Raw genomic sequence first — 19,491 nt, 5'->3', positions numbered from 1 at the left:
GTGATGGATGTGGTATGTGGTATAGCATCGTCTTGCTGGAATATGCAAGGTCTTCCCTGAAAGAGACATTGTCTGGATGGGAGCATATGTTGCTCCAAAACCTTTTCAGCATTAATAGTTCCTTTCCAGATGTGTGAGCTGACCACGCCTTAGGCGCTTATGCAACCCCATACCATCAGAGATGCAGACTTTTGAACTATGCACTGATACCAAGCTGGATGTTCCCTCTTCTCTTTAGTCTGTCGGACACTGTGTCTGTTGTTTCTAAAAAGAATTAAAAATCTTGTTTCATCTGACCACAGAACAGTTTTACTTTTTGCCTTAGACCATTTAAAATGAGCTGTGGCCAGGAGAAGATAGTGATGTTTCTGGATTGTGTTTAAATATGGCTACATCTTTGCATGACACAACTTTAACTTACATTTGTGAATGCCACAGTGAACTGGAAGTGTTCTGGAGCCCATGTACTGATTTCCTTGCCGCCAATCAGTGTTAATTTCATGACTGAAACTATGACTAAAAATGTTTGTTAAAAACTAGACTAGGACTGACAAAATAGATCTGTGATGACTAAAACTGACAAAAAGTAAGTTTAGTTTTCATCAAGATGACTAAAATTAGACTAAAATGTAATGTAGTTTTCGTCGGACATTCAAAATCCATGATATTTCTCCACTGTGAGTAAATCTGTAAAAAAAAAACAATGCAGCTGTAGCTATTCTGTCTCTCAGCTGTAGAAAGCAGGGACCCCAGGTTTGGCAGGGTGCGAAGAACACCACCGTGGTTTGGTTTTAGATTAAGGCAAGAGAATAAATGCATGGACTAAAAGTAAAGACTAAAATGTGAGGACATTTTATGGACTAAACTAGACTAAAATGTTTTTGAGTTTTCATCAACTAAAACTAGACAAAAACTAAAAAGGGTAGAAATGACTAAAATGTTACTGAAACTAAAATGCATTTCATTAAAAGACTAAGACTAAAGTTAAAAATAGCTACCAAAATTAGCACTGTATCAAATACTGACCACCGGCATGGACCCTGCACATTGAAAATAATTTTTCTTTCTGAAATTTTCCAACAATTTTTAGTCACAGTTTTTCCCAGATTGGTGGATCTCTGCCCATCATAACTTCTGAGAGATTCTGCTTCACGTAAAAGCTACTGACCTGTTGAAAGTTAACCACGTTACTTGCAAAATGCCCCTTTCAGTTTACTTCTTTTTTGAGATATGTTGCTACCATGAAATCCAAACTGAGCTAGTATTTTTCATGAAATGCTGAAATGTCTCAGTTTTAACATCTGATATGATGTTTATGTTCTATTGTGAATAAAATATGGCTTTCTGAGATTTGCAATTCATTGCGTTGTCTTATCTACATTTTACACAGCGCCCCAACTTCTTTGGAATTGGTGTTGTAAATGAAACAGTTAATCAATTGCTACTCTTCAAAATGCAAATGTCCCTGATAGCAATATAAAATCCATTTTTAGTGAAAGGTGTAAACAGTTTGTTCCTAGAGGTCGTCTTATGAGTCAAAGCAAACGTGTCCACACAATTGCTTTTTCCATTCTTCCTGCAAAGCAATGATGTAAAATATTCACTGGTACAAGCAACGGCACACAGCACACTATTACCTTTTGAACATGAATATGCAAACAATTTACATTTCCAATAGGTGTAATTGCATTGCAGTTTCCAGGGCATTGACCTACAACAAAGAATGGTTATTATACCCAACTGTTCAATTTAAAAGGAAATTATCGCCCGCAGAATAATCACACCAACTAAAAAGAGGTTATGCAGCGTGTTTATGTGAGACGTGTCAGTCTCTTATAAAGATAAATAAGAAAGACTAGTATGAAAAGTATATATATATTATTGGTCTTGTTTAATCAAAAAAGAAGATCTTATGTGTTTTTTTCTCTTCTTTTGTTCCCTCTGTCTTGTTTCAGAACTGTACTGTGTACAATAACTCCGTCATGGTTTGCCTGGCTCCATCAGTGGCGGATTCAGAGCTTGGTTTTGCAGAGACTGGCACCGGCCCGGATGAGATCGGGTTCTACATGGACAACGTGAACGCTCTGGTGGTGGTCAATGAGACGTTCAGCTATTACCCCGACCCCGTGTTTGAGCCACTGAGTCCATCAGGAATACTGGAGCTCAAACCAACATCACCGCTCATTCTCAAGGTCAGGAAAACTTTCTCTGAGTGCTGCATTTCTCCACTTTTTACTCTGTTTATCAGTGCTCTTACATGAGATCCGACCTCGACACTTTTTCAGAAGGAAGTTTTGTAACCATTTTCTAATATGTGAAGGACTTCTTCTGTAAAGCTCCTTTGAAAAGGAAGAAACTTAAAGTGCACTGCTTTAGAAATTCTGTACATTGGGAGAATGTGGCCATTCAAACTCCCATAAAAAAAGGTCTCATTTCTTGATGTTAGAAAATCTTTCGAATTACAACCTAATCTAAAATGTCTTCCTGTGGTTAAAGGTAGGTACATAGTTGTGTGCTTTTAAAGAGATCTTTTTTAAAGATGCATTCTGGTTGGCCTTCAGGTCATGTTTACACATCAGTGATATCATCCTAAGACGGAAACCTTCTGTTGCACATGTCAGTGGCTTTTTGGGTGCCTGAAAAAGCAAAGTTTAAGTATTGGTTATAAAGTGCAAACTTCTGAAAACAGCACTGTTTTCAATGCTGTGTAAACTGGCATGCATAGTGTACTAACTCCTGCTGGGTTAAAATCATATATTCTGATCTTACAGTTTAGTTTGATGCTCAACTGTTGAGAAAAGGAAAATAGCAGAATGTTGTTGAAAATTCTGTGATTTAGCTGATAGGATTCTGAAATGGAGGCAGCTGTACAGGATTACTTTCCTCAAAGAACTGTAAACTGTGCTTTCCTTTCAGGGAAAGTTAATGGTTTAGGGTTTTTATACTGATGCATATTTTAAGTCTAGCTGTAAAACCATAGTGCACACATGCTGAATGTTTCATTTGAATGTAGGTTGAAAGATTTTCTTCCAAGGTTTTTCTACATTCAAGTCCACCTCTGCAGTAGCAAACATACTGAGCCTGTCTTGTATTTGTAATAGAAAAACCTTCATATGCTGCAGCACATATAAACGGATGCAATGGTATCTTTTTTTTAACAAGAATGAAAAAGTTTGCAAATATGTTTACAAGGTCTCTCACAAGGTGGAGAAAAATATCACAAATTCATAATTGAAAGCTGAGAGCAAACATCGACACCTTCCAAGGCAAATGTCTGTCCTTCAGTAACGAACTAACTTCTTTTGACTGCCGTCCTCCTCTGCAGCCTCGAGGTCTCTTAAATAACACTCCTTTCAATTTATGTAATTAATTTCTTGTGCTAAAGGCCGACGTGGAAGCTCACAGCCTCCTAGTCCTGGAGGTGTGCATTGTATTGGTTTTCATTTTCATTAAGAGTGTTTGCACAAGAAGTTTATGAAATTAATTGGCAATTTCTGATTCATGTGAATGAACTGTAGTGTTGGCTTATGGTGCTCACCTGAAATACTCAGACAAGGGGGATTTCACAGGAGTTAGAGTACTTGTTTTTGACTGAATACAGTTCATCAGTAATGAACAAAAAAAAAGTTATCTGTAATGACTAAAGGCATAATAAACATGTTTTCTGAACAACTGGGACTTTTGGCGATTCACCTTAACTGTACAGAGGCGGTGGATGGAGACGACCATCCTTTGTTGTTTATTTTTGGACCAGAGGGTTGAGTAGGAGGTGAAATAAGGTTTTGAAAATGATGAATAATAAAAGTCTCACGTAAGCCAGATTAATTAGTTTTCTAATGAGCTAGTGTTCACATAGAATAAATCATTTATTTATGAAACTGAAGAAGCTAAAGGCTCATTTATGCCCCTTTACATGATGAAAGAGATCCATATGTTCTTAAAGAAACATCACCATCTACAGTCTGTACTTGTAAAAGTATATGGACGAATGTATTTTTAATCTTTTAATTATTGAATTCAGGTGTTACAATCAGACCTGTTGTCACAGGTTTAGAAAAGCAAGCACCTGGTCATGCAGTCTCCCTTTGCAAACATTTGCGATACTGAATGGGTTGTGGTCAAGAGCTCAGTGACTTTAAGTGTGGTACTGTGAAGGATGCCACCAAGCATTTAGGAACAGATCACAGTGTGAGGTCGATGACTACTAAGACGCTTGGTGCATTAAAGTCACTAACTCTGACATAAGCACATAATCTCCAGGTGGGATCTTCATGCAATGGGTTTCCATGGCCAAGCAACTGCATGCAAGCTTCATATAACCAAGTCCAATGCCAAGCGTCGGATGGAGTGGTGTAAAGCACACCAACACTTTTTTTTTTTTTTTTTTTTTTTAGATAGTCGTTAATTGTCATTGCATTGTAAAAACACAATGAAATGACATTTGGCAGTCTCCTCTGTAGCAGCAAACACAGTTGTCCAAGCGGTGGTTAGAAATCCGCAGCCTCACGTCGTCCATCCTGCTGGCGAGGGAGCGGGCACCTGCGAGAAAGAAGCTTGGTATGACAGGTTTGTGTGGGGCCGCTCTTAGCCTAGCCTGCAGCCCGGCTTCTTTGCCCCCGCTTCTGCCTTCTTGCACACTGCCGTCTCTGCCTCCTCCCCACTGGCTGTAGGTGTCATAGTGCTCCATGTGCATTGCACATACCCATAGCAGGCTTCTGGACTGGTCACATGACTGAAAGTCATGAATAGCAGCCTTATGATAAGTCCATCACAGTGACCAAGAAACAGCAGCAGAATCATGAAGCTATAGTAACAAATACATCTTATATGAACTCTTCAGCCTTGTGTGTTGCCGTTTGATTTTACACTTGAGTGTTTAACTTATATTAGGGCATGCTTTGGAAAATAAAGGTACAATGTAATCATGTCACATTAATTTTTCTTTGCTGTTGTCTCCAATTTATCGTTGCCGTTCAGAATAGGCATTGACTGTAGCGCTGGGAGCTTTATTCCTCTGTGAGAATGTGCCTTGATTATCTCTTTTGTTTTCACAGAGTGTGTTTTTCTGTTTATATCCATGAAGAGATTGAAAGCAGCGTAACCGTCATCATTTATTTCTTAAATGATAATTTATTAGCAAAGAGCCTTTCAGTAATTGCCAAATCTCCTGCTTGGCTTGTTGGTTGGAACTGCCAGCCTATTGGAAGCGCTGATGAGATGGACAAAAATGCAATTTGGCGACGGTGGGGACGTGGGGGCTTGCATTTTCTCAGACACCCATGCGCCGAGCTCGCCACGCAATTAATTTCTCATCTCACAGTGTCGGGTGTGTTTTTACTGAGGTGTGTTAGTAGGAGAAAAACATTTATCTGCTCTCTTTGTTGTGTGAGTGTGTTCTTAAGGGCTTGTCCCCGTGTGATGCTTTTCGCCTGTCGGGTGTATGTGTGGCGACAGCTCCGCGTGAGGCTCAGACATGAGTGCATGTGTGGTTTGAACTCTGCGTGTGCGGTAAGGAAGCTGTGTGTGTTTAGAAGAAGGAATGGGATGCATGTTTACAGGGTTGCAGAGCGAGGCTGGGTGGCGGCCTGCAGAGACGATGGGATTGGAAAACGGAGTATGTCTCTGCGTCCCACTGCTAAGCCAGCGGGAGATGCAGCAGCTATCTCCTCTCTCTCTCTTCATTCCTCTTTCTATCTCGCTCGCCCACTGGCTCTGTTTCCTACACTTTCTCTCTCACTTTAGACTACGTCCCTTTCATCTTTTCTTACCTCTCTCATAATCTTTTTCTCCGCAATCTCCGCTCCTCACGCCATTTCTCCTGGTGTTTTCCTGCCACATTTCCTATCCATCTTGTTTTCTTTGTATTCATATTTTCCCCCTGTTGCTTCTTGTTTTCTTGCTGTTAACGTGGCTCTCACTTGTCACACCACTTACCGCTCCCCCTTCTTCCATCACAGACAAAGTGTGTGTCAAATTGGAACAAGTGGACTTGATATTGAAATGAAAAACTGGGACTAAAACTGGCATATGTAGAATTTACACACCTTGCAAACAGGTGCATGCTTTTAAGCTTTTTGGTCTCCTTCTTCTATTTTCCATTGATTTATTCAGAATAGACTGAATAAAAAATGGCAGAAATGGCAGTATCTGACAAGATGAAATGAAGGCTCATACATTAAACAGCAATCAGATAAGAGAAACAATGCATCTGCAATTTTACAGCTGTAATAAAATAAGTGATGCTCTCGAATGAATGCAATGCTGTTATTCCCTAAACCCTTTCAACATTGTGCTGCAGAGCCTACATGGTAGTTTTTCATATAGGATTTGATATTAAAAAAGGATCATGATATTTGAATTTACCAAATATTGGTAACCACTGATAACAGCAGCCCAACGTCAACTCCCACTCTTCATTGCTGCACCCTCATATGTGTCAAAAAAAGCCCTGAGACTAAATGGTGGTACATTTAAAAACAGTGGTAGCAGTGTCATTAAATGAAGCTCAGTGTTTTTCAGTCATACACCCTGCCGTGATCAGCTGACGGCCAGCTGATCCTAATTATTGTCTCCAAGCTCCAACAGCCAATCACAGCTCCTTCTCCCAACACAGTCTCAGTAGATATAGTGTATTTGTCACTAATCCCTGCTTGCATTAATGCTGCTGCTGCTGTTGCTGCTGGCAAAGCTTAACCTCCTCCACCCCAGCCTCCTCCTTTATATCATAAAGCCCGTTGCTCCATCATTTTCAGATTAATTCTAATATGGATTAATTGCTCCTTGAGCCCAGCATTCTGCTTGACTAACCCAGGAAGCATCTTTTTAGCAGAGGCTTCTCCACTAAGTAAAACTGTCCATCCATTTTCAGTAAAATGGTAAAATGTGTGATCAGGGGTGCGCCGATGGTCGAGTGGTTTAAAGGAGACATATTTCACCCTTTTAAGACAAGTTTATATTGGTCGCCACAGACACAGAAACGAGCCATTTCTGTGTCTGTGGCTTTAACTGGTAATTAGCTGTTTGACTCCACCCCTGACCACACCCCTCTCAGGAAATGGATGCAGCACTCCTGTTACAGACACTTTTATCCAAAGTTTAGGACCTGACTGGGATTTGAACCACTAAACTCCTAGACCTAAGCCAGCAGGGTAACCCACTGAGCTATTAAGCATCTCAGCTGGTAGCTGAGAGGATCAGTAGAGGAGGGTGGAACTTTCCTCCAAGTGGGGGAGGGCCAACCAGACCTGGGGGCGGGTGCTTATGCCCCTTGTGAGGTCACTAGGTGTAAAATCTGAGAACGGCTTGTTTCAGCACACATTTTCTGAAAGGTGGAGAAAGAGAGGGGGAAAGGGAATGGATTTTTCGGGTATTTGAGGGGATTGTGGACAGGCCAGGGGCACATACTTGTGTTAAAAAAGCCTCAAAAAGGGATTTTTGCATAATATGTCCGCTTTAAGGCACGCTCCATGTACGTGGGCGGGGTTCAAATCTGGCCTGTGGCCCTTTGCCACGTCTCTCCCCACTCACATCCCTGTTTCTGAATCTATCCACCCCATCCTCTGTCTAATAAAGGCATGAAAAAGCCCAAAAATAATCTTTAAAAAATGTGTGAGAGTTTTCCTGACTGAAATGCTATTATGATGCATATGAGCCTTGCCATGAATTGTGGCATTATTTTATCCTAAAAAGACAAAGGAGTGTAAAAGAAGAGCTCCTTGGCTTTAGGTTGAAGCTAGAGAGGAGTAAACTTGCAGGACACTGCAGTCATACGCCCAGCTGATGGCCAGCTGAGCCTAATTATAGTCTCCCAGCTCCTGTAGCCAATCACAGCTCTTTCTCTCAACACAGCGGTGTATTTAAATATGACGTACTTCTCACTAATACCTGCTTGCCTTAATGCTGATGAACCACGCTGCTGCTGTTGGCAAAGCTTAACTTCCTCCACCCCAGCCTCCTCCTTTATAGCATAAAGCTTGTTGCACTCACACATTCAGATTCATGCTACTATGGTTTAAATGCCTTTGAACTAATTTTATTGTATTCAATATGCAATGTCATAAATGTATCCGTTCATTTGGGTGTTTCTAATTAGTATGTGCTCTCTAGAAAGTCAAAGCATGTTGCTGGACTAACCCTGGGAGCATCAAAGTGCTGCTGTTCAATCGATTTTGCAGTAAAATGGTTAACTGTACAATGAGAGTGTTTCTGACTGAACTCAGGCTGATAGGTTGAAATATTCTGAAAGCAACCATAATTTATCCATTGTCATGATTAAAAGTTTCCATACAAATATATGGATGCATATCTGCTTGGGCCATTACATTATAGACTTTATATCATGATCATGACAGCTCCATGGCTCATTTTTGGGTTACAAACGCATGAGAGGAGAACTACTGCTGTTCAGCTCTGCAGGCATCCTCTTACTATTACATACAAATCAATCATGTAACTCTTCTAGCTGTGTAACATAGTCCTTTTTGAAAATGGGCATTGTCATTATTGCACTACGTACTTTCACTTTCCTGTCGTTGTTTTTAAGATTTTAATGACAGCCCAAACGTCAACATTTTGGATTTTTTCTTCTCACGCCTATAAGTATCAACTCGAAAACTTCCAAAAAATCCTCCTGATTTATCTTACTTGCCTTTTTGTCTTTTTTAAAATGTCTTATTTCAACTCAAGAATTCTGCCCACATTTTGTTTCATTCTCTTGTTATGAGGCACTTTGGTTTTAAAAGTGCTCCATACATTAACTTTATTGTTATAATTATGATAAGCCCTCTGAAGAGCCCCAAGTGCACAGCTGTTTGGAAAATAGCATTGTAACTTTTCTACATTGTTAAATGTGACTTTATAATTGTGAGCATTTGGGCTTGTTAAGAGTGTCTAAATGAGCATTTTATTGTGAGTCCATTTATTTAGAGAAATGTGTGGGAAGAAAGAGCTAAATGGAGTCTAATTTTCTTTGTAGATCAATAAAACATGTTTAAAGGCAATATTACGCTGGTTTTGAATGTCTTATGAGTGACTCTGTGAAAGTAAACTCTTCCCGTCTCTGTTTTTTTAGGGTCGTAACTTGATCCCAGCCGCTCCGGGGAACAGTCGCCTCAACTACACGGTGCTGATTGGAGAAACTCCCTGCGTCCTCACCCTGTCTGAGAGCCAGCTGCTGTGTGAATGGCCTAACCTCACCGGACAACACAAAGTCACGGTTAGATCACGACTCTGCGTCCTCTGTCTCTGTCCCAGTCATCTGATGCGACTTTGACTTTCAAAATGTTGCACTTTTTTCGTCCCAACTCGCTCGATATTAAAGGCTCAGACCTTCATGGTCGACTTCTTTCCTAATATAATTTTCAATTTCTTATCTTTCTCATTCATTAAAAAACTGGGTCAGTTTGCAGAATTTATTCAAAAAGTCATTTATTAAAGGAGAAAAATTACAACCTGTTCTACTTGGTGTATTCACAGTGACCCACTAAGTCATTTTTATGAATCTGACAGCTATAGTGTCATTCTAACCTTGTTGTTGAGTTATATGAATAACCCCTGGTGTCTTTTCTAAACAGTCTCTCTGACAGATGCAGGAGACGTTCCATTGAGCTCCCACACCAAAGCTGCTGCTAAATATGTAACACTTAATTAACATGTTGATCTCATTGGCCTTCAGCGAGTCTGGCGCTGAAGAGAAGGCAGAGAAAGCCGAGTTACATCACAGGATTTAAAACCCTGATAAATATATGGAAGTTCATTCACTATACAAAGCAGAGATCTGCAGACTTGGCACTTTTTAAGTGCTGTTAATGTTCAGTAAAATCCATTAACTCACTGGGAAACCATGCACTTGTTCACATTATGAGCTCAGCATGACCACAGTGAACCTCCAGACATGTATGCAGATTAAAAACCATGTTTCTCTCCATCCACTCAAGTGTATCCACATCAGCAGCTGTGCAGGTGTCAGCATTTCTTTGCTGCAGGTGCTGCCGTATTTAGATTTCAGACGTTTAAAGTCCCTCAGTGCCACCTCCATTTTTCATGTATTTTTATTAGCTTGGCTTTACTTTGATGGTGTAGGAATTTAATATAAAATATAATGCAGCTTAGCAAATCCACAGGACGATCCACCACTCATGCTAACGCTCGTCAAAGCTAACGTCATCACCATGTCCTCCCTCCACACTTAGCCGAGTATTTAATCACCATACTTTGTCATATTTAGCGTGTTCTGACACTGCTGAGCATTTTGCCAAGTTATTTACTGCAGGTTCAGTCATTTTGGTTAAACAAGAGTGTGTGTCAGTGAAACAGCTTACACAACACTATAAAGGAAGTAAACCTTCACTGGAAGCCAGCCAAACAGACATACAGTCATGTGCAGTTTTGGGATCCATCACTGGGTCGGATGTGCCACAACTTGGGCCTGGATGGGGTGGACGGCGTGTCAAGCCTGACAAATGTTGACACACATGTCAGCAGCCAAGGTCAAGCTCGATGGCATCTCTTTTGTCCATGCCTCTTTGACCCTGGTGATACACCCAGAGAGCGCCACTGGTTTTCTGGCCTTTGGGACATCCACAACATGACCAGAGGCTCATGGCAACCCTACCATAAGCCAGTGGTTCTCAACTTTTTCAGCCCATGCCCCACAAAGTAAAAGTGCCAGAGACCGGGGACCCCCACTGTACCTGAAGGTGGTTGAATACAGCCATGCACAATTAAGAATAGTCATGTGCAAACAAGGCCGTACATAAAGGGAAATGAATGGGAGCGCTATCTGGCGGCCAGCCAAACTGGGGGCCCATGGAGGTCAGCAAAACCATGGTCCATTGTAAAGTTAAGCTGGGATATCCATATTTCATATCTAACCTGAATAATAACTACTCTTATCAACAAAACTAATATCTTTTTAAATCATTTATGTGTTAAAAGCCTTCTTAAAAAGGTGTATCCTTTTTGTAAAAAAGAAAGGATTTAAAGGGTTTAAAAATTGCTAAAATGGGTTAAAATGGCAAAAGAAATGGTGGAAAAGGTGGTGAAGTTGGATTTTTAAAGTAGCAGAAATGGGTTAGAAGTGGCAAAAAATGGATTATTACCGCAAAAAGGCAAAAATGGGTTAAAGTTGCAAAAAATGGGCATGAATACTGGTAAGAGGAGTTAAAATGTGGCTGAAATGGCTTTAAATTGGCAAAATGGATGGAAATTTGGGGAAATAAGATGAAAAATACATATAAACTGGCAAAAAAATGGTTCACTAGAGAGGAAAACATGGGCAGGTATTGGCAGAGATTGGTTAAACTAGCAAAAATGGGCAATTAAAATGGGAAAAAATGCATGTGGATTAAAAGGGTTCAATAGTAGCAATAATGGGTCAACAGAGGCAAAATCAAGCTTATATGGCAAGAATTGGTTTAAAAGTGGCAAAAACAGGCAGAAAAAAAGTGGTGGAAAGAGTTGACTGGCAGAAATACGTGTTAAATGGTGAAAGTGTGTTAAAATTGGTGGGAAAATTATGAAAAGGGGTTACAAATTTGTCAGAACTGGTGTACAGTGGCAACAGTGTAATTTAAAAAATATTCCTTGTTTTTTGGGCATCTTGAGACCCCCTCTCAGTGTCTCGCAACCCCCATCAGGGTCCCAACCCAAGGTTGAGAACCAATTCCCTAAGCCATGCTTACTCACCACATCCACCCTTTCTCTGCCCTAAAGATGTGGACTTTGTTATTTTTTCAACAGATTTTTTTCCCATGCCCCCAGTAATACGCAAAGAAATCCAGTAGGAGCCCCTAGGTGGCTCACTCGCCACATCTCCGCCTCACTCCAGCCTCAGTTTCTGGCACTGAAACATTCCTAAAAGTTCTGCAAAGTACTGTATCACCTTAATGTGTCAAAATACCTGTTTTTAATGCAAAATCCTACATCTGGGGTGCCAGAAATGCTAACTTTTATCTATTTTTATCACAATAATGCCTGAATAAACGCACCTTTTTGATTCTAAAATCGACCTTTGTCGTTTTAGTTCCCATGTTGGATAAATTGAAGTACCATAGTGATACATTAGGTCTTATCAGGTAAACCCTTGGGTGTCACACCTTTACAGCAAACGTAACAGTGGTTTCTACAAAGTCCTTGCAGTCTGGAGAAAAGATCTGATGAATCTGATGAATATTATCCTGATCACAGATTCACCATTTATAACGAGGCTAAACAAAGTGATCCATTTATGACTTGCATTTGCATGCATCAAGTTTTAATCAGAATAAAAGCCTTTAGACTTGCGTGGAGCTGTACCACCAGTCTTATCTGTCAGAAACAGCAGAAGTAGAAGCTGTTACTTTCTCTTTAAATAGATTTAAAATGTGCTCCAACTTGTAAGGCGCTGATCTACAAAGTGAACAGTGGCACGAGTCGCACTGTAAGTACAGTAATCTATAGTATATCGTGTCGATCATGTAGAAGCAAAGCAATCCTTTTTCTGCTGTTCTCCCAAATTCAGTTGAAAGCTCAGTGGTGCAAACTTCCTGTCATAAATAAACATTGAAATGTTGCAGATCTGCTGGAAGGTCTTCATACATGCACAGCTAAAGGGAGAGACAGGCATGTGCAATAAGAGCAGTTTAACCAAGACTATCATCAATAACAATCAGCATAAACCACGCCTCTCATTCTGAACAAATTCTCATTCCAAATAGTTTGTTTTCTATCAGAATCTTCCAAGTTGTGAATTTGCATGGCCGACTTTATTGTTATCAAGTTTTTATTCTTATTTGTGTCCATGCATACAGTATATAGCCAATAATAATTTACATCCATGGTGTCCTTCCAGTGGAGAAAATGCATGACTTGATGCCAGTGTAGTAGTTGCTGGGCCAATCCTTCAATGTTGAATTTTACCCACAGGCTGCCATCCTTATAGAAAAATGTTCCCAAGAGCCCTGCAGGATTCCCTTCCTTTGGATGAAAGCACTAAGGTGATATAGCAGCTTTTTATATGGATTAAATGTAATAAATTGCCCTTTAATGTGTCTGTCCAGTGGTGAAAACATTTTGAATCCATCCAAGGTTATTTTCGTGTGCAGAGGATGTGGCAAGCATCTCTCAGGGAGCTTCTAAGTCAGTAGCATATTTGCAAGGTTGCCTTATCAATAGGGAAAACTTAATTGTATTTGATCCCTTCAGAGGCCCGTCCAGTGGAGAAAATACAATACATTTCATGTAAACATGGCTATAAAACTGAAGAAAACCAGATAAAGAGAAGCAGAAGAGAAAACCCAAATCAGTGCCTTATTGGCTGCACTTAAAATGTGTTGCATGCAATGGTGCCAAATCTTACACTAAGATAATTCTCTGTCAACATTATGGCCAAACCAGACACTGGTTGTTAATTGTTCACTTTTCACAGTGTCAGTTCATTGTCAAAAAATGCCCTAAACATATTTTAATTTTCCTGTCTGGGACATGTGTTGCTGAAGTATTTCCAACTCAAAAGATACTAAATTCTAATACTAAATTCAAACTAAAATGCCAGCTCCTAAAACAAACTGTCAGCCTGAATTTTATTATATTTTTTTGTGAAAGGAGTTGTGGGTTGGGAGAAACCGTGCCACTGTCATGATTTTATTTGACTCCTCTGTTAGAAACCCCAAAGAGAACCCTAAACTACTAAACTTAAATATTTATTTTCTCTTATTTTCATCACAGAGTGCGCTCAAACGCTTGTGTTACATGTTTATATTGCCCCCCGGCATCCCCCCGCTCCTGCTGGGACTCTGTTTCTGTCACCTTTTCATCTCACTCGAGTTCACCGAGCTGATTTAAAGTGGTGATACCTGCACACTGAGTCAACAAGGCAAATATGTACTGCTCCTACGTGCAGTAAACCTGGAAATTCACCTTTCCCTACATGGCAGGTTGATTTATTCACGCACGTATCCACTTCTAAAAGTAGATTAATGAGGTGAGGAAACCTTACCTGTTACAAAACATTTATCCTAACACTAGAAAAGTAGGTAGAGCTGAATGAGAGAGAGCAGAGCGCTAATTATGCATGGCACATGTACGTATGGTATGAATAATAAGAAAATCACGTTACTGTGAACTTTTACTGAAGCTTACATCAGTGGCAAGGCACTTCAGTCAGTGCTGCTGCAAGACTTCAATTTCATAGTACACACAAGAACATTCCGGTGCATGTAGAACACCTTTATCTCCCAAGTTCCCATGCTCATGTATATTTTTACAGGGACACAGTGAGAGAGTAAAAGAGAGAGAGGGCATACACCGTCCACACAATGGCAAACTTAGATTGACCCCAGGCAGCCAGACACCCAGCCTTAAAATTAACCACCAGCTAAGTATTGGGAGCAAAACCGCTGCAGTGACACTATTAAAGTAAAATTTACTTTTGAGCTTGAATCTAACTGTAAACATGGTGTTTAGTCAGTCAGAGTTAAATGCTCTTTTGGCTATTCATAGTAATAATAAAGCAGATTTTATCAGGAGAAGCTGAGGTGGGAAAATGTCAGGCTTCTGTGCTCAGAAAAACAGAAACTTATGGGGATATCTGTGAGTATAAATTGCTTCTTGACTTCGTCATGAACTAGCTAGCTACCTCCCTCAGCTGATGTGACATCTGCAGACGTGTAACACTTTTCATGAGCCTTCCTGCAAGTAACTTCATTTCTAAATGCTTGGAAAATGTATGCTAATTTGCATTTGGTCTTTTGAATATGCTGCTGAAAGTCTTACTTACACAAACAATCAGCTAAATTCAACACTGCTAACTTCACAGATCAACATCAAAAATGTTAGGATTTCTGGCATGTTGTGAGAACAAGATATAGGGGGAAAAAAATTAAAATTGCCAACAGTGTTTGCAGGATATGGCTAGCTGTGACATGTAGAGCAGGAGTGTCCAAACTTTTTCCATTGGGGACCACATACAGAAATAAATAAGGATGGTGGGGCCACTTTCATATACCTCACCTTGATATTAAAGTTTGTAAAAAAACAATCTAATGTTGGTTAAGATATGCTCAGTGATTGACAGGGCAAATAGTTAATGATTTGAAGGATTTTGGGAAGGCCAATCAGATTTTAGCTCTCCACTGGCTCCGCCCCTGGAACATCATTGCTGCTGCATTATAAATCAACATATCTTTATTATTTTGGTTGCCAATGTGTTTACTACTTACAGTGTTATCTCAATTTAGTCCTAAAATTACAGCATAAAAACTTGTCAAAATGTTTGTTTACAGTGTTAGCATGGTGGCACTTCCTTGTGCTGAAACTAAGAGGAATAATATAGTCTAGCACAAGCTTCATGCTCTGTTGAGGGCCCTATTTAATTTGATTCAAAGAATTTTTTGTGGGCCAATCAAAAATGGGCCACGGGCCATAGTTTGGACACCCCTGCAGTAGAGGGTGTATCCTAAAGATATGAAGACATATTAAGAACATAAATGTTTTCCAGGATGCCATTAATATGCAGAAAACAAAACTCTGTACTGATTGAAGTGAGGTTTAAAATCACCTCAATTAGACTGATTCCTACAGTAGTGTCCTGATAGCCCATGATAGACCATTCAGCATGATGCAGTGCAGTGTTTTTGCCCCCCTCACTTCGTTCATTTTTCCTTCTCTCTTGATAACGTTGAGCTGGACAAGGAACAAGGGAAGAGGGAGATGACAAGTGTCAGGAACAGCAGAGTTTGTAATCTTGTTATACAAGGTTCAAACACTCATTAAAGTAAAATTATTCAGCTCAAAGCTGTTAAAGGCTCATCAATACAAAACATGACATTTCTGTTTGTCTGCATTCTAATAGCTATGCTGGGGTCATACTTCTGTCAAAGGGAGGCTGAAATTCACAGAGCAGAGAATTAAATGTTTAACAAATACAGTATGGATAGTTAGCTTGCAATGAACTGTGATGTATGGTGCGCACGTGTTGTTAGGGCATGTTGTTAGCTTCTCTTTGGGACCCATTCACCTTGAAAATATTTCTAATGTGCACATTTTGTCCAATTCTCTGCAAATGTATGTTTTTACAAGGGGTGTGTATTTTAAGGAAAAGGAACTCTTTGGAGCTACTGGAAATTATTCGAAGAAAATTAGAAAAATCCTAAAAGGTGAACTGGGATATGCAGTGCTGTGCAGAACTTTTAGGCATGTTTCGGCAGGATAACTGAGGCTGAAGGAAGGCATAACTGTGGGGGGTAAGCTGCCTGAGGGCACTGGGAAGGAGGATTGACACAGCCCTGGTGGTGCCCGTCTGGATGTCCTTGCATTATTACCAGGGGCATGGGAAAATATTTTGTTGACAGAATAGCAAAGTCCACACCTTTAGGACGGAGTCAGGGCAGGATGTGGTGAGCAAGCACAGCCTAGGGTACTGCCCAGGCAGTAGTAGAGTTGCCATGAGCCCCTGTTGTGCCGTGGATGCCCCAAGGGCCCAGAAACCACGTGTGGTCCTCTTGCATTTTACCAGGGGTGAAGAGGCCCAGACAAAAGAAATGCCGTCGAGCTTTAACTTGGCTGCTGAGCAACACTTTCAGCCCAAGATCATCGCACATCAGGCTGCAGGGAATCCTTACAGGCCTTGAAGTTATGAACACTGCCGTACGTGTGTGTTTGTTAGCTTGATGCAAATGCATAATGCAAACTGCCATCAGCAGGCTCACAGATTTAGCATTGCTGTACTGCAACTTAAACACCATCCTTTTCCATTGATAAACTAAGTTAAAAAGAGGCCATATTTGATGGTAGTACGGGTACAGCTTTCAGAAGTGCTTCAACTCTCGTATGCCATGCATTACAGGCAGAATCAGTTAAAAAAAATGGTAAAAATGAAGTCTTGAATCAAGATAATAGTTGCATTAAATTGTCCATTGTTCCTCTTAGATTAATTCTTTTAATATTTGACAATTGTTGCCCATCTTTGCTTTTAAACAGCATGCATCATCACTATGTTATCGTCCCTGTTGTCTGTCTAAGGGATCATATGCTGTGAGCATTCACCCACAGTGTGAAAGCCGTTTTAAACTCATGATCGAGCATGAACAAGTGCTGGAACAACTCGGAGAACAAGCTTACCAGTGCGTCCTGCGGCAACCTCTCAGCTTCACTCGTCCCAGTGTTGAGCTGTCACCAGGCTGTGGAGTGAAGTCCCTGATTCGCTCTGACTGCAGCAGACTTTCAGAATCACCGCCCAGCTCCCGGAGCATCAGTATGGAGGAAGGTCAAACCTCCGCCCGGCGACACGGCGCTCACTAAATATATTTGGATGCTTGTCTGAAGATCCTGCCAGAGCACCCACTCGACTCATCCCCACCTCCTGCCCCTTTTAAACTTGTCATCAATGTCCTTCCACAGTCATTCCACTATATCTTTATGACATTTACTCCCCGCTAGCAACAGCCAATATACCTCGAAAGCTACTGACAGCACATCCATGTAATTCAGTATGATGGCTTTCAGCGCAACCAGCCACATCCAAGGTGGAACTCTTTTTTTCAAACCAAATGTCATGTTGAATATTGGAGCAATGCAAAGTGTTAGCGGGGGTGGTGGAGTTAGTCCTACGTCTGACAATAGCCGAAGAAAAAATAGAGCTGTCTGTTCCAATCGCTTCTGCTGCAAATCTGTGTATGTGTGTTCAAATATGCGCTGCTTATGTGGGTCGATTCTGCATATGTTTGTATTAATGTGCACATCTTCGTCTCTGCATGAGTTGAGCAGAGGGCCGGGTACAATGACCTACATTCAGGGGACCCCAATGGGTGTCCAGACTCTCTTGGCTTGCGTGCATCTTTGCGTGCATGTATATGTGTGTCGCAGCGTCTTTGTGTGTCACTTCAGACGCTCAGCTGTGTGTTGGCAGCTGCGTTTGCCTCCCTTGAGTTTTCGAAGAAACTTGTTTGTTGTTTTGGCCTTCAGCTTTTTAAGTTCCTCCGTCAGTCCTTCAGTCTGTCAGGAGGATAAAAATAGACAAATGTGCCTTCAACTTAACACTGCTTATACTTACGCAGCATCTGTGTCATCTGAGGATATGATTCCTCATGGTTTATTAGATCAGTCACACCAGTGACCACACATTAGATCATATTTACAGACTGGTAGTGCATAGAATTATAACCCATTATCATAAACATTAGCAATTCTTTTACCACTTGATTGACATACTCTTAATCCAGGGCTGATTATTTTACTAACATTTAGCTACCAGTCCCATATCTAACTTTTACTCCTACCTTTCAATTTGGAGTTCCCCCTTGCCCCTTAAAACAGAGTTACAGTGTAGTGGGGAAATCTTCCCCTATGAAATTGGACGGCCTTACAAGTTCCTAATAGGACATCTGCTTTCATTGACACGACAATACAGGACATTTCTCCTATGAGTCATTTTTCAAAATACGTGCTCAAAATCAAAAGGACCATAAAAACATCAAAATATGAGCCTGGATTGCTTTCATGATTTGCAGGGCATCCTGGGAAATTTCCTGTAAAAATTGGTTTGGAGTTTGCCTTTGGAAGATCTCCTTTGGAAGGGCCACACTGCACATTCACCGCATCCCTCCATCCAACAAGAATTAGGACACCCAACCCTAGACATGAAGGTGGATATCATAGGAGTAAAGCTAAGAGTTAGGGGCAAGAGGTGTACTGGGACTGAACTAAGGTTATGTAACAGAAGAATTGATTTAAATGAGAAAGATAGATGAGGTCAGCATGTAGACTGTGGCTTTAAACAGTCACAACTTTAAATGTCTTGAATATTTTGCCAGCTAGCTGTACTAGTGTATTAAGGCACTGGTTCCTGACCTTTTTACCTTGGAAGATTTGTTTTCTTTTATAAAAACCCAACAGAAAAGGCCTATTGTTGTTCTTGCCAAAAGTTCTATAGATTAACCACTCATTATTTGTCTAATCATGATTTTTAAAAATGTATGCAACTCTAATTTGAGAGCATCGGTGCCCACCTAACGGTGGGCCTGGACCAAAGGTTGTCCTATCTAATTAGGCAAAAAGTCCACCCTTCAAAAAACAAACACTCAGCAGGTAGCACTGTCAGACTGGTTTGTCAAGTGTGGCTAATGCAAAAAGTGCTAGCACCCCCAGCTTCCGGTCCTGCAGTAATTGCTCAGTGCAAAGTTCTTGAGGCTTTTTGTGGCCCTTTTAAGTCTCACTTTGAAAATCAGTTCCCCCAGAAAACCTTAAAAAAGAAATTTTGACCTCAGACACCCTCCATCGCCATCACAAGTCACATCAGTCAGGTTGTCTCTCACATATATGGTAGGCAATGGAGAACATGCAAGATACATATAGCTGATGATTACAAAAAGGAACCAAACAAGTCCAGAACTTGACTTCAGTTTTACTGCAGTAATTTAAAGTGTATACTTGTGTAAGTTGAAGTCTCCACTAGCAGTTGTTTGTAGAAAAGATTTTAAGTCCAGTATTTTATCAAAGATATGAATTCTTCCTATC

The 19,491-nt window shown here is 40.6% G+C and overlaps 1 protein-coding gene across 2 annotated transcripts in view; it reads left to right on the top strand.

Moving 5' to 3' along the window:
* The window catches only part of LOC121517494 (plexin-A1-like), a 503,338-nt gene that overhangs the window by 423,348 nt on the left and 60,499 nt on the right, over positions 1–19,491 (top strand). For both annotated transcript variants that reach the window (XM_041799311.1, XM_041799310.1), the window contains exons 18-19: positions 1,956–2,192; positions 9,071–9,214. In XM_041799311.1, the coding sequence (XP_041655245.1) occupies positions 1,956–2,192; positions 9,071–9,214 (381 nt within the window). The remainder of the gene's footprint in view (positions 1–1,955; positions 2,193–9,070; positions 9,215–19,491) is intronic.

The sequence above is a fragment of the Cheilinus undulatus genome, linkage group 11 (assembly GCF_018320785.1).
Source record: "Cheilinus undulatus linkage group 11, ASM1832078v1, whole genome shotgun sequence".
Lineage (NCBI taxonomy): Eukaryota > Metazoa > Chordata > Actinopteri > Labriformes > Labridae > Cheilinus > Cheilinus undulatus.
Note: the sequence above shows the minus strand (reverse complement) of the source record. Positions and strands in the feature narration are given on the sequence as shown.